Raw genomic sequence first — 14947 nt, 5'->3', positions numbered from 1 at the left:
TATCCCTGACTGTACACTATTTGATCAACACCAAGGTCATTTAAGTTCAAAAATATATTCTTGGGAGCCAAGACATAATTTAATTAAAAATAGTTTGTTCAGAGAGGCCACGATAGTGAGAGGCCTGCACACCGCGATGAAGAGTGGCCCCCGCTTGCCGCAGCTAGAGAAAGCCCTCGCACAGAAACGAAGACCCAGCACAGCCCAAAAAATAAATAAATAAATAAATAAATAATAATTAAAGGCGCTAAAAAATAAATAAATAAATAAATGTATTTAAAAAAAAAAGTAGTTTGTTCAAAACAACAGTAATTTAGAAACAAATGCGACACTGATTCTTCATGAGGGTCACATTCAACTCAGCAAGCACATCTGAGTGCTCAGTATGTAGAAAGCCCGGGCTTGGGGCTCCAGGGCAGGAGTAAGATGCTGTGTTTCCTGCCACTAGCTGAGGGAGGCCTGGCAAAAGCATAGATAGCACACAGCAGGTCACACTAAATGCTGGAAGCCCTGCAGGAGTTGAGATTCTGACTGTGCCCAGAAAGAAGCGGGGGAACTCCTCAGCGGTCTGCAGGGTAGGAAGGGAGTCACAGGGAGGGATCAGCTTATATAAAAGCCCCGTGGAAGGCAGATTCAGGGCACTTTCAAGGAATCACAGACCGAGCTGTGTGTCTGAAGAGCCCAGGGACGGTGATGGCTGCGGAGGCAGATGAAATAGGAGGGGAGACCAGAAAGAGCAGTAGGAAAGTGGAAGGAAACTGGGACCTTACGGGTGGTAAGGAGCCACAGACAGTGTGAGTGGGGGAGAGATCCCAGTTTTCAAAGAACATGTGATTGGGGTGGGGTGTGTGGGATGGATTGAAAAGAGATCCTCTGCCCAGAGGGAAGGAGACTGGTCACAAGGGACAGGCCAGGCGGGGGCGGACGAGGGCGGGGTGGGGTGGGGTGGGGTTGGCCCAGGACAGAGCAATTACAACAGAACTTCCACTGGTCTCTGCCTTTAGATTTTTTGAAACAATTTTTTTAGTGAAAGTTTCAGAGCTATGTAATGCTGCAGAAAAATTTTCAAAGTTAAGATTTTGTAGGAAACATTTCCGATCTGATAATGTTTGAGGATGTGACTGCAAATCGTCCTGCACTCTGTCTCCATTCCCAGTGGAGCTGGAAGATGGAGAAAGAATCTGAACACCGTACGGCAGTCACAGCGACATGATGGTACCATATCGTCAAACTGACATCACGCTGGGGTCCAGCGGGATTTTGGTCTTTGGGTAGAGAACCAAGCCACCCAACTGCACACAGCACCCGCCTGTGCCATGTTTGGAAAGTTTGTGTATTTGGTAACAATTGTCTTCTCCCCGTTGAACTTGTATGCTGTCAATGAAACAACTATTAAGAAAAGGCACTTGAATTTCTTAACTCATCTCCATCTCTTTTAACACTTACTATTTTCTCAGCAACCTAGGGGACAGACTGGACAGAAGAGAATTAAGGCGGGGATATTTTAGAACACACAAAATAATATTTAATAGACAAACTCTAGTAAAATGCAGCCTGAAATGTCTTTACATTCACGGATGCCTAGAATCATGTGGATTCAGGCTAAATATTAATACAATCTATTTTATGACTATAAAATTGTTTACCCTAATGGCACTGTGCTAGATCCTGGGTAAATATACATGGATCTTTACGACTCTTTTCCTGTTTTTCAGATGGGTGCTAATTAAAATTTTCCATCACAGATAACTTCTAAAGAAGAAAATTATTATAAAATGATATTACCTTGCACACTATATTCATAGTAATTAGGATCTTCTGATTCCTTCTTGACTGACATAACTGTTGCTTTCGGTGAAATGCCTTTGAATGCAATGGAAATTATAAAATTATGTGTTAGGCCAGACTCACGAACAGAGATACGACTGGCTATCATATCTTCCAGGTTCTGTTTGGATTAACACAGCAACACTGCAATCAGCAAAAGAACTTGTAGCTCATGCACTAGGAACAAATGGTTTATCCATATAAAAATATAAATATAAAATAATAATAAAACAACATAAAGCAAAGAAGGCAGGGAGGAGAGATGGATGGAAGGAAGGAGGAAAAGAAGGGAAGGAGAAAGAGGTCTAATTCCCGGTTCGGGGAAATTTTCCCTTTCAAGATGGATGAATATGTACATGCATTTATATGCAATATAAATATTGCAAATATTCTGCTGTAATGGGGCCCAAATTGGCACAGATAATCTTAATTTACTTACTACAACAAAATGAATTTCAAAACCTGGGGAAACTACATTGGTAAAACCAAAAGGCTTTATCAGGGAAAGGTGTAGTAGATGGCAAAAACTGGCCACAAATGTCTTCCATCCCAGTATATACACGTGTTTGCAATGTAACTTTCCCACTCCTATTTTCTAGAAGTGGAAAACTACTCCACCTTTTGAATCTGGGCCTGGCCACGTGACTTGCTTTGGCCAGTGGGATGTAGGCAGAGGCTTGAAAAGTGCTTGTGCATCAGCGTCTGCTGTTTTTGGAACAGAGTTGCCATGTGAACGAGCCTGGAGGATGTGAGACCAAGAGGAGAGGGAGGCCCAACTCTGGCAACTGAGGCCTCGGCCCCAGGAGTGAGGCCAGCCCGGACCAGAAGGACGGCCTGGCCAACACACAGAATTGTAAGAAAGACTAAATTATTGTTTGAAGCCACTGAGTTCTGGGGTGCTCTTTTATACTGCAATAGATAACTGATACTGAAGTATACATATAATTTAACTGTGAAAGTTAACAGAAGCAAAAACAAAAATTGTGACAAGCTTGGGATTTCACTGTTCAGCATTAATTTACAAGTTGTGGCGGGGGAGGTCTTCTGAAAACCTTTAACAGGTCTGTTGGCATAGGGATAGTAAGATTGGGTATTAACGAATGTGACTGTCAAAAAGAAAAATTTGTTAAACTGAGGAACAGAATGGACACGGCTGATGGCCATATCAGTGAAATGGAAGATTACGTTGAGGAAATTGCTCAGAAGTGGGACAGAAAGGTAGTCTGATGGAAAGATTAAAGGAGAGCTCACAAATGGAGGTCTACTTGTGCATAAAAAAGAAAAAAGCTCTTTACATGCTTGTAAGTGATCTGAAAGAATTTCCACAAATTGGTTAAGAGCTGTTGCCCTTAAAATGGGGATGGAATTTGAGGTGCAGTGAGATTTAAGAGAGATGGAGCTTTGAGAGGGGAGGAGTGAAAAGGAATTTTACTTATTACTACTTATTACACTACTTATTACCACTTACTACACTGAATTTTTATTTAAAACATGAATAACTTTTGTAATTTATAGTAAAACTTTAAAGTACAAACATTTGATAAATATGTGACAGCTGGGCTGTCAAAGAAAAATTTCTTTTCAGTGCAGGCAATTGAAAGCAGATTTGACGGTGCAGAATGCAGAATTGCTTCAGCCTTTCCTCAAAATATGAGGGGGGAGGGGGAAATTCAGAAGTTAAAACCATTTAAACGTTCTGTGCAGCAAGTGCTACACAAACATCACAGGAAATATGGCCAATGGATGGTCAGCTCACAGAAGCCTGCAGGCACCTGGAAGCAATTTGTATCATGAAATCCATAGCAGAAAGTCACATTATTAGGGAGCTTGTTTATAGGGAATCACATCTCCAAAGAGAGGCCTCAACAAAAGAGGCCTATTTTAAGGCTGGTGGGAGACACTCATCCACCCAATAGCTGGTGAGGAGGGAAGGGAAGGTGGTGGGGCTGTGGATCCTTGAAAGGGCCCCCCTGGGGGATAGCCGACAACCCCTCACTCCCACCCCATTTGTTTTCCCGGTTTCTGAGAGGAGACTGTGGCTTGGGGGTTTTAAATTCTCTGTTACCAACAGAGATGCAGGCAGAATGTATCTGAGCTTGGAAACGCATCCAAGGCTAAGATTAAAGGGGCAAGCGTGTAAGGCATGTCATGTGTAAGTGGGATGAAGACGCCACAGCTGAATTCTGTTGGCTGAAATATTTGGCTCCTTTTCATTGACTTGTGTTGGTTTTACCTAGAATAACTAAAATGGACAGGCACTCTTATTTTTCAGGCTGACATTTAAGGTGGAGCTTTTACCAAGCACATGTTTATCTGTGGATAGGAGTGACCCTGGGGTATGACAAGGGTGGATTCAGGCTACTCCTGCCCCAAGGGACTGGGAGGCAGCTGAGCATAAACAACACCTGACACCTTCAGCAAAGCTCGTGCTCTGACCTCCATTTCACTGGAGGTAACATCTCTCTTCGCCTTCTCTCTCCATCTTTTCTTAATATTGAATATTTTTCTTTTACATTATCTCAGATTTAACTTTAACTTTACATTTGGAATTGTTTATTTCTTATTTCTATGTTGCTTTTCTAAACATTAGTAACTTCTCATTTTACCCCGTATAGTCAGCTTGTGTTCATCTTTATCTTTTTGAGGTTTGAGTTTCAGTTTTATGTGCTTGTTTATTTTAGGTTTTCTAACGTTTCTACTTCTAATGCTTTCAATATTTTTCCATCCCTTGATTAAACATTTGAGTTAAAAAATTTTTTTCTATTTTTAACCTTTAACATTTTTCCTTCTAATGCCATTTTTTTTTTTTTTTTGAGGCGTGGGAGAGCAGGGATGGGGGTTAACTACTCTCACCATCAAAGAGGGATTTTTTTTCCCAATATACATTGTCATAGTAATGTATGTCTATTGTAGAACATTTAGAAATGACAGAGTAAGAAAGCAATAAAATAAGCTATGTCCGAAAATAAAAACACTGCTTTATTCATAAATCAAATTCATATTCCAAATGTGTATTCAAGACTTTTTACTCATTTAGCAGTCAAGTTCTAATTCCATATAATTAAAATAATAACTTTGTCTACAAATATATCTACTTAATAACATCTTAGTACCTAATATTTATTGAATTAGAAGGCTTTTTTTCTAGATATTTGAGTAAAATATGATTATTCTGCAAATAAGGCCCCCGTTGAGGTTAATTAGTGCCCTATCCCCATTATCTTGTTGATTCTTTGGGATTTTCTACCCAAATATGGACCAATATATCATCTGCAAATTAAAGACAGTTTTAGTTTGTCATTCCCAATCCATATACCTTATATTTCCTTTTCTTGTCTTACTGTATTAGCTAGGACTTTCGGTATGATGTTGAAAGGGAGTGATGAGAGGGTACATCCTTGCCTTGTTCCTGATCTTAGTGGGAAAGATTCTAGTTTCTCAGCATGAAATATGATGTTAGCTGTAGGTTTTTTGTAAATTTTTTTTTATCAAGTTGAGGAAATTCCCCTCTATTCCTGGTTTACTGAAAGTCCCATTTTTAAGTGAAACAAAAGAAAGGAGTCAAATAATGACCTGCTGAACACCTGATTCTACAAGCATCATTGTACATACCAGAATCTTCCATGGGTTCAGTCTTCACATTGATGGGGGCACAGCTAAAAGGAGAAGGGAATGCTGGTTAAGATGGGCAGGGTGAGAACTGCCCAAAGGCATCTGGACACACTGAATCTAATCCCCAGATCTTCACACCATCATAGGTTCCCCTCCCCCCATCAAACTGAATGCAAAGGTATCTCAACTTTAATTTTGTAACAAGTTATTAAGAAAGTTAAAGGTGTCAATGAATATATTCTCATAATCCCAAACATCCTTTTGAATAAAGAATATGTAACAAAATAAGACATTCCATAGCCTAAAAACGAATACATTTGGGTTAGATGTGGACTTAATTTTTTATTTATCCCTTACCTTTCACTTGGTGATGTCACTGATCTCTCAGCATCTGTTACCACCCCAGGCCCACCTGTGCATGAGTAAAAAGACGCACGCTAGCCCCTGTCTGCACCTTGAAATATGACAACATTCAAAGGCACATAAAGGGAAAGCGAATACAAAGAGAACAGAATTCCTGGCTCTAGGTCATCATGGAATAGCAGTGGAGGAGAGACCAACTCAAAGCAGCCCCCGGGGCCTGGGCCATCTGTGTGGGCACAATAGGAGCAGACCTGTGCCGGAGCGACCTCCGGCAGGTTACTAAGCCTCCTCGTGCCTCGGTTTCCTCGTCTCAAAATGGTGGTTGGGTGAGGATTAATTAATACATGCAAAGTGTTTAGAACAGTGCCTATCACAAAATACGTGTCAGCAGCTATTACCGTTATTCTATAATGACAATACAAGCCACCTGGGACAACCATCACCTGGTCACCTGCCACCCCTCACCCTCCAGCCCCTCCTTTAATGTGAGCTGGGGGACCCCAGGGACTCACAACTGCTCCAGAAATACTTGCTCCGTGAGTAGCTCACGCACAGGAGTGTCCCATTGCCCCCTGTACCCCAAGGTAGGCCATGTGGACAGTAGGACCCTCCACCCACCCCTGCCACCTGGCTTCTGTACCTATATAGGCTCAGCATAACACCCTCTTTAGACCTGGTCTTTCATGAACAGCTAAGGCCCAAGGTTTCCAACTATGATCCAGAATAATAATCCGAGAAAATAAGGAAGTGGGCATAGATGGATCTCTAAATGCTCCTGGTAAAATTACTATTTCCTTTTTTGGTCCCTTCATCAGTTAAGGAGCTTATGAGGGGTCCTGGTTTCCCAAACATGGTCTCAAACACCCTGCACATAACTTTCTGCCTGACCACATGGAATGGGCTTCCTGGGGGAACCAAGCTATTGAGATCCTGCTTATCTTGGGGGCCGGCTCCTCCAGGGAGCTCTCCTGACCACACAATTCTAACCCCTTCCGGGGGCTCTCAGGGATTTCCTCCACGGGTCACCCCTGGTTCTCTGAACAGTCTCTTTCCTTCTCCCAGACCATGTATCTCAGAAGCACGGGAACGGTCACACAGCCCGGACCACTCCTGAATCCCACAACGCCTGGCCCGTGGTTGGTGCTCAAAGACCAGGAAGTCACTCCAGCATCCTCACACTCCTGTGCCCACGGACAAGGTAGATCTCCTGCCCTGCGAGGGCATGCGAGCTGGCAGGAGGGTGGCGTCTCGGCTCTCAGGCTGGGTACGTGTGTTTCCCTGAGCTGTAGTCCCTGCAAACATCACCACCACCCCTGGCCCCGGGATCAGAGGTGGCCTCCTCAATGCAGGAAAGACAAAGCAGAAACAAGCTTTAGAATGTGCCAAAGTTGCATTTTAATTAAGAAACGCAGAACTGGTTTAGCAGTCAAGGGCAGTCACCAAGTATGAGAAGCTGTCACTTACCTAGCTGATTCACGGGACCCAGGAAGGGTCTGCAAGAAAACCAATACTGTTACCTGACATGAACACACAAGACGGACAGATTAAACATCTGAATAACTAACTTCTAAACATAATGGGACAGAATTAACTAACTGAAATTAAGCTGTCAGTTTATCAGCTGTTAGGAGGGGGTAGAGCCTATCACCTGTTGATAAGGAATGAAATCCCCGCTTTGTTCTCCAAAATCCACTTCAGGGTTGCAAGGTCATAGTTCTCAGGGTGTTGAAAGGGGACCCCTTCTGGGAGCCCCTGCACCACCACGGCTGCCTGGTCCCTCAGCATCTTCTCGTAAGGAACAGGCACCATCGCTGTCGTCCCCAAGGCTTTGCCTAGAAGCAGCAGCAGGATGTCTTTAAACAATATGAGCGTAAATCCCTGATAGTCAATTTCACTTAGTGTCATAAACACAGGTGGTGATATTTGGTTCTGAAATTTATTAAAAGCCTAAAGTGTCCTATGCCTCTATATCTCAAGTTAATAAAATTTCCGACCAAAAGGCCAAAAGTATAAAATGTTTTCCTTTAAATCTTCACATAAGAGAATATAATAGGTTGCATAATCTATAAAAATATTGACTCACAGGGGCTTCCCTGGTGGCACAGTGGTTAAGAATCCGCCTGCCAATGCAGGGGACACGGGTTCGAGCCCTGGTCCGGGAAGATCCCACATGCCGCGGAGCAACTAAGCCCGTGCACCACAACTACTGAGCCTGCGCTCTAGAGCCCGCGAGCCATAACTACTGAGGCCGCGTGCCACAACTACTGAAGCCCGTGCGCCTAGAGCCCGTGCTCTGCAACAAGAGAAGCCATTGCAATGAGAAGCCCGCGCACCGCAACAAAGAGTAGCTCCCGCTCACCACAACTAGAGGAAGCCCGCGCGCAGCAACGAAGACCCAACGCAGCCAAAAATAAATAAATAAAATAAATAAATTTATTAAAAAGAAAATATTGAATCACTATGTTGTACACCTGAAACTAATATAATATTGTAAGTCAACTATATTTCAATAAGTAAATTAATTAACTAAAAATAATCTATTTCCAAAAGAAAGAAAATAATAGGTCTTTTTCTCCATTCTCTTGGAGGTTGCACAATTCAGGGGGCTCACCCTGGTGCACCCAGGGCTGCAGGGAACACCCTGAGGTTACTCAGGCTGCAGCCAAAGAGGATGAGAGCCCTGCCCAAAGCTGAACTGTCCCTGTGTCACACTGTACAGATTGGGCCAACCTGCCTGTAGAAAGCTGAGTCCACCTGGGGATGTGTCGGTCTCTCTGCACTGGCTGACCAGCCCCGAGATGCTGGAGCTCCATTTCTCATATGGAGGTGTAGCCTGAGACCCTAAGATCCCCTATGCTGGAGGAGTCCCCAAAATCCAAATGCTCACAGGGAACTGCAGGTCACATACATATTTGCAGCTGTCTAGGAATGATGATCCAGGCCCTAAGATGCTAAGGTGCTTCTATCACAAGTACAACACCTGCAGACTTCCTTGTTATCTAGCTTTTTAAAGCGCTGTGTGGGTATTAAAAAAAAAAAAAATCCTTAGGGCTTCCCTGGTGGCGCAGTGGTTGAGAATCTGCCTGCCAATGCAGGGGACACGGGTTCGAGCCCTGGTCTGGGAAGATCCCACATGCCGCGGAGCAACTAGGCCCGTGAGCCACAATTACTGAGCCTGCGCGTCTGGAGCCTGCGCTCCGCAACAAGAGAGGCCGCGATAATGAGAGGCCCGCGCACCACGATGAAGAGTGGCCCCCACTTGCCACAACTAGAGAAAGCCCTCGCACAGAAACGAAAACCCAACACAGCCATAAATAAATAAATTAATTAAATTAAATTAAAAAAAAAAAAATCCCTGTCTCCATGCCTGTGGGAAGATGTGGGTAGGTGGGGAGACCAGTGAGGATGAGGCTGGTGCGTGAACCAACCATGAACGTCTGTAATAACTGCATGGCCATGGGGAGGGGGCTCCGCAAAGACTGAAGGCTGATGAATTCAGAGGTTCCGACGGACCAGAAGAGACCAAGTGGTCTTCTGTAAGAAGACTTGATCTGGTACTTAGCTGGCTCTTCCCTTGATGTGAATGTGGATTTTTCCAACGTTAGAGACGGTCTAAATAGTCACGCTGATAAAATGATTTCTAATACCATCTTCTGTAGTGAACTATTCAGACAATTAATGCTTAAAGTGAGCTTTACCGTAACAAAAGCAGAAATAGTCCTCGACGGCTTTTCTGAGTATTTCCGTTTCTCCTGAATCAATCTGCATCCCGTTGGCAGGGCCTGGGGGTTTCACCTCCTGCAGCCCTTCGGCAATGCCTGTAAACGAGTGATCAGTACAAAGTCAGTATCCAAGTATCTGTACTGTACGTTTCCTTAACGTCCATGCTTCTGGTACTGAAAGGAAAAAGGAGAAAAAAAGGAATAGACATAAAACAAGATCTTTTTTTTTTTTTAAAATAAATTTATTTATTTATTTTTGGCTGCGTTGGGTCTTTGTTGCTGCGTGCGGGCTTTCTCTAGTTGCAGTGAGCGGGGGCTACTCTTTGTTGCGGTGCACGGGCTTCTCACTGTGGTGGCTTCTCTTGTTGCGGAGCACGGGCTCTAGGCGCGCGGGCTTCAGTAGTTGTGGCATGCGGGCTCAGTAGTTGTGGCTCACGGGCTCCAGAGCACGGGCTCAGCAGCTGTGGCGCACAGGCCCAGCTGCTCTGGGACATGTGGGATCTTCCCGGACCAGGGCTTGAACCCGTGTCCCCTGCATTGGCAGGCGGATTCTTAACCACTGCGCTACCAGGGAAGTCCAAAACAAGATCTTTTAATTTAAAAAAAAACAACACAACAAAGAACAGGCTATTTATGATGAACAGGATAAAATAACATAGTGATCATCTCTGAAATGAATCTATTGATAAACAATAAATAATTCAACATATAAGGAAATATTAGTAGTTCAGAGGAAATGGTAACAGAAAATTGTTTGCTGGGAATTCCCTGGCGGTCCAGTGGTTAGGACTCTGCACTTCCACTTGCAGAGGACTCGGGTCCCATCCCTGGTTGGGGAACTAAGATCCCGCAGGCTGAGCAGGGAAGCCAAAAAAAAAGAAAAAAAAAAAGAAAAGAAAGAAAATTATTTGCTATCCAGTCTGCGAGTGACAGTCACTGTGTAGGAAGACCCTCAGCACTGGGCAGGTTCGGGACCAGCCCCCCAGTCAGCTGCTACTCCAAAAGTTTTGAAACTGTTTGTTTGTTTTCATCAGGGTTAGTCAGGACACAGAAACCACACATTAATTTGAACAGGGAAAGTTTAATAAAAGAATCATTAGTGGGACTTCTCTGGTGGTCCCGAGGTTAAGACTCTGTGCTCCCAATGCGAGGGGCCTGGTTTGATCCCTGGTGAGGGACCTAGATCCCACGTGCCGTAACTAAGAGCCTGCATGCTACAACTAAGACTTGGTGCAGCCAAAAAAAAAAAAAAAAAGAATCGTAGTAACAAGGATGAACTGCTAAGGGGTAATGAGAACTCTAAACAACACACAAGTAACAGGCAGCAGGAGTATCAACTACCACAAGGGCTGAGGGAGCAACTAATCCTGGAAGAGAGTCCCCCCGAGGCTGAGATCCAGGCCTCTCTGGGGAGGGGGCAGAGTCCGCAGGGGTGCCACAAGCTGGGGCTGGCAAGCAGGGACCCGTCCTCTAGAGGTGCTAGTGGAAACCACTGGCAAGTTGCCCCTGGGGTGCTGCCAGATTCGCTGTTGCAGGGAAGCTGTTCCCTGGGGTGGTGGCAGAACTCCGGAAACCACCCGTGGGGTGATACCAGCAGAACTTTCTAGGAGGCCCCTCTCTCGGGCACTGGCGGAACGAACTCCCTGGGAAACTGCCTGTGGGTGTGGTGCCCCTGAGATTTCTCTGGGAAGTTTCCTTCTGGAACTTTCTGGGACTTCTGTGTGACTTGCTGGGCAGCCGGCCAGGATGCAGGGGAGCCAGCTGGATGCTGTGTGCGGCAGGGGTGCCCCTGAGAATCCCAAGTGCAATTGGTCACCGCGTGCTACAGGTACAAGCAGGTGAGAGCCCACTGGAAATGGTAAGAGAAGTGCCTTCCTCCTCCAGGGACCTCCTGAAAAAGCCTCCAAGGTAGGTCCTGGGCCAGCTGCCAAGGGAGAAATGTTTACAGGGTCCAGTTCCAGTATCACAAGGCAGGACAAAGAAGGGTGGACTTGGAGTAGAGAGGCAGTAACTTGAAAACCGTCAAAGTGATTTCTTGGGCCAGAGAAGCCTGTACAATGGAGTTACGTTCTAGGGTCAAATGTAAGGCAAAAATCGTGCACAGACAGAATTATACTTGAAAACCCTCAGACATCCAGGAAGTACAGGATATATATAGTTTTGTGTAAACAATTCTGCAAAGCAATCCCTAGGCATGTTCACATATCAGAACCAATTAGGCTAAAAGAAGGAAGCAGGTGAAAACCTATGTGTGTTTGGTCATTCAAACAATTTTGGCCCACAGGTAAAATAAGAGGTAAACAGAATAATTGACAGTACTGCCTGCAGGTTTACTCCAGAGGTCAGTGAACTACAGCCTGGGGCCACATCCTGCCCGCGGCCCGTTTTTTGTATGACCTGTGAGCTAAGAATGGTTTTTCATATTTTGAAATGGTTAAGTAAGTTCAAAAGGACTTACTTCATGACCTGAGAAAATAACACGAAATCCCCATTTCAGTGCCGTAAATAAAGTTTTATTGACCAGGTGCATTCATCGCCATATCACCTGCTTCTACTTTCATGCTACAAAAGCAAGGTGAGTGGCTGCAACAGAGGCTGTAATGACCCAGAGACTAAAACATTTACTATCACCCCCATTACAGAGAAAGCTCGCCAGTCCCTGGTTTACTTTATATTGCTTTAATATTAAGCACTTATAACCCTAACCCAGGTTGATTCTAAATTCCTTCTGTTTTGAGGATTAAATTTGTGAATGCTTATACAGCAGGGAGTTGGTTTCTAACTTCAGAAGGCAGGTAAATGTGTTTTTGATGCAATTCCATGGTAATTTTTCCTTACTTCCAAGACAACTTCTAGAGAAATAACCATCACATATTCAAGAATGACACCCAGTATTACTGTTCCAGCGATGGCAGAGAAGTTTGTATTTGCCAGGAACAATGAATGATAAGCTCTGGACAAAATGAGAAGATCAACTACTTGAAAGCACTGAAGAACAACCAGAAGCAGGCGAAAACAGGAAGGAATGCTATCCTCGAAAGAAGGGAAGCACACATATGGAATGAGATGCACATTGACCTGGCTTTTCCCCCATGGGAACTCCTGACTTCCTGTGGGACTCAGGGAGAAATAGAGCTTAACCAAAAAGCAGCAGTCTTAATGAAATGAGGAAATCTATGTCACATATCAGGACTGCCATTGTGGTTAGACACTGAAGAGGAAATTCTGGAGAAAATGAGTCACAGAGGTGGGACACCCAGTATCATCATAGCAACTTCCCTCAAATTCTTGCTTCATCTCCAAACTGTGCAAGCACAGGGTGAGGCTTTAAGGAAAAGCAACATCTGGAAGGTAAATTGCTGAGCAGAGATTTAAACAGCTGTGTGGTGCTAGAAAGACAGGGTGTGGTATTCAAGATCCACCGAGTTCGAGAAGCTTGTTTAACACCATGTGAAACTAAGGGGCACATCTTAGGAGGAGGGGCCGCCTTCTGAGACTAAGAGGGATGCTCTAGGGCCAAGGGCAACTCTCATCCACATGGGGGCAGGGTGACCTGCCAGTAACTTAACTGCCTGCCAGAACAAAATGCAATTTTACTTAGCAGATTTTTACAACATATCATGCATAATACCCAGTATAAAATTTAAAATTAGTAGGAATGTGAGGAAGCAGGAAAATGTGACCCATGACCAAGACAGGAAAAAAAAATCTATAGACGTAGAACCATAAATGACCCAGATGTTGAAATTACCAGACAAGGACTAAAACAACTGCTATAAATGCATGAAAGACTTTTTATAGGGGTGGTGAACACAACAAATGAATATAAGGGAAATTGCAACAGAGAAATGAAAATGCTAACCAGAAAAGGAAGAAAGAAAATGGAATTTTAGAAATGGAAAATAATCAGAAATGAAAATTTCACCAGATGGACTTAACAGCACCCTGGATATGGCAGAAGGAAGAATCAGTGTCCTCAAAGAAATGCCAATAGAAACTATCCAATCTGAAACTTGAATACAAAAAGAAAAAGGTGGGGGGGAAGGAACAGAGCCTTAATGACTTGTGAGACAATAAATAGCAAATTTCTGGACTTCCCTGGTGATGCAGTGGTTAAGAATCCACTTGCCAGACTTCCCTGATGGCACAGTGGTTAAGAATCTGCCTGCCAATGCAGGGGACACGGGTTCAGTCCCTGGGCCTGGAAGATCCCACGTGCCGTGGAGCAACTAAGCCCGTGTGCCACAACTACTGAGCCTGCGCTCTAGAGCCCACGAGCCACAACCACTGAAACCCGCGCACCCTAGAGCCCACGTGCTGCAACTACTGAAGCCCGTGCGCCTAGAGCCCGTGCTCCACGACAAGAGAAGCCACCGCAATGAGAAGCCCGCGCACCGCAACTAGAGAAAGCCCGCGTGCAGCCAAAGATAAATTAAAAAAAAAAAAGACATTAAATAGCAAATATCCTTCTCTGTGTAAATTAAGAAGAGAATCAGAATAAATATTTGAAGAGATATGAATGGCCAAAAATGTCCAACATTGATGAAGACGTCAACATGAAGATTCAGTAAGCTCCACAGACCAAGTAGGGTGAAAACAAAGAAGGCTATAAATAGGCATTTCATGGCCAAACTGCTGAAGATCAAAGATGAGACAGAGCTAGGGAAAAAGATACATTACCTTAAGGGGAACAAAAATAAGAATTCTAACCTGACTTTGTTATCTAAAACAGGGGCAACCAGGAGGAAATGGAATGAAACTTCTAAAGGGCTGGAGGAAGAGAATTCCCTGGCGGTCCAGTGGTTAGGACTCCATGCTTTCACTGCTAAAGGCGCAGGTTCAATCCCTAGTTGGGGAACTAAGATCCCGCAAGCCACGCAATGCGGCCAAAAGAGAAAAAAAAAGGGCTGGAGGAAAAAAATTGTCAAGCCAGATTCCATATCGAGTAAAAACAGTCTTCAAAAAACAATAAGGGGCTTCCCTGGTGGCGCAGTGGTTGAGAATCTGCCTGCCAATGCAGGGGACACGGGTTCGAGCCCTGGTCTGGGAAGATCCCACATGCCGTGGAGCAACTAAGCCCGTGCACCACAACTACTGAGCCTGCGCGTCTGGAGCCTGCTCCGCAACAAGAGAGGCCGCGATAGTGAGAGGACCGCGCACCGCGATGAAGAGTGGCCCCTGCTTGCCGCAACTAGAGAAAGCCCTCGCACAGAAACGAAGACCCAACACAGCCAAAATAAATAAATAAATAAATAAATTAATTAATTAAAAAAAAAAACAAAACAATAAGGACCTACTGTATGGCACAGGGAACTATATTCAATATCTTGTAATAACCCATAATGGAAAAGAATCTGAAAAAGAATATATAAATATATGTATAACTGAATCACTTTGCTGTACACCTGAAACTAACATAACAT

General features: G+C 44.2%; 1 protein-coding gene across 2 annotated transcripts in view; it reads right to left on the bottom strand.

Annotated features, from left to right (window-relative positions):
- LOC133103649 (general transcription factor II-I repeat domain-containing protein 2) overlaps positions 1-14947 on the bottom strand; it is a 54485-nt gene that overhangs the window by 18631 nt on the left and 20907 nt on the right. Inside the window, exons 4-9 of one of the 2 annotated variants that reach the window (XM_061209137.1) lie at positions 9501-9620; positions 7451-7634; positions 7267-7295; positions 5797-5851; positions 5440-5483; positions 1786-1863 (exon numbers count right to left, since the gene is read on the bottom strand). In XM_061209137.1, the coding sequence (XP_061065120.1) occupies positions 1786-1863; positions 5440-5483; positions 5797-5851; positions 7267-7295; positions 7451-7634; positions 9501-9620 (510 nt within the window). The remainder of the gene's footprint in view (positions 1-1785; positions 1864-5439; positions 5484-5796; positions 5852-7266; positions 7296-7450; positions 7635-9500; positions 9621-14947) is intronic. The other variant, XM_061209138.1, reaches the window with a different exon arrangement.

Source organism: Eubalaena glacialis, chromosome 13 (assembly GCF_028564815.1).
Source record: "Eubalaena glacialis isolate mEubGla1 chromosome 13, mEubGla1.1.hap2.+ XY, whole genome shotgun sequence".
Classification (NCBI taxonomy): Eukaryota; Metazoa; Chordata; class Mammalia; order Artiodactyla; family Balaenidae; genus Eubalaena; species Eubalaena glacialis.
Note: the sequence above shows the minus strand (reverse complement) of the source record. Positions and strands in the feature narration are given on the sequence as shown.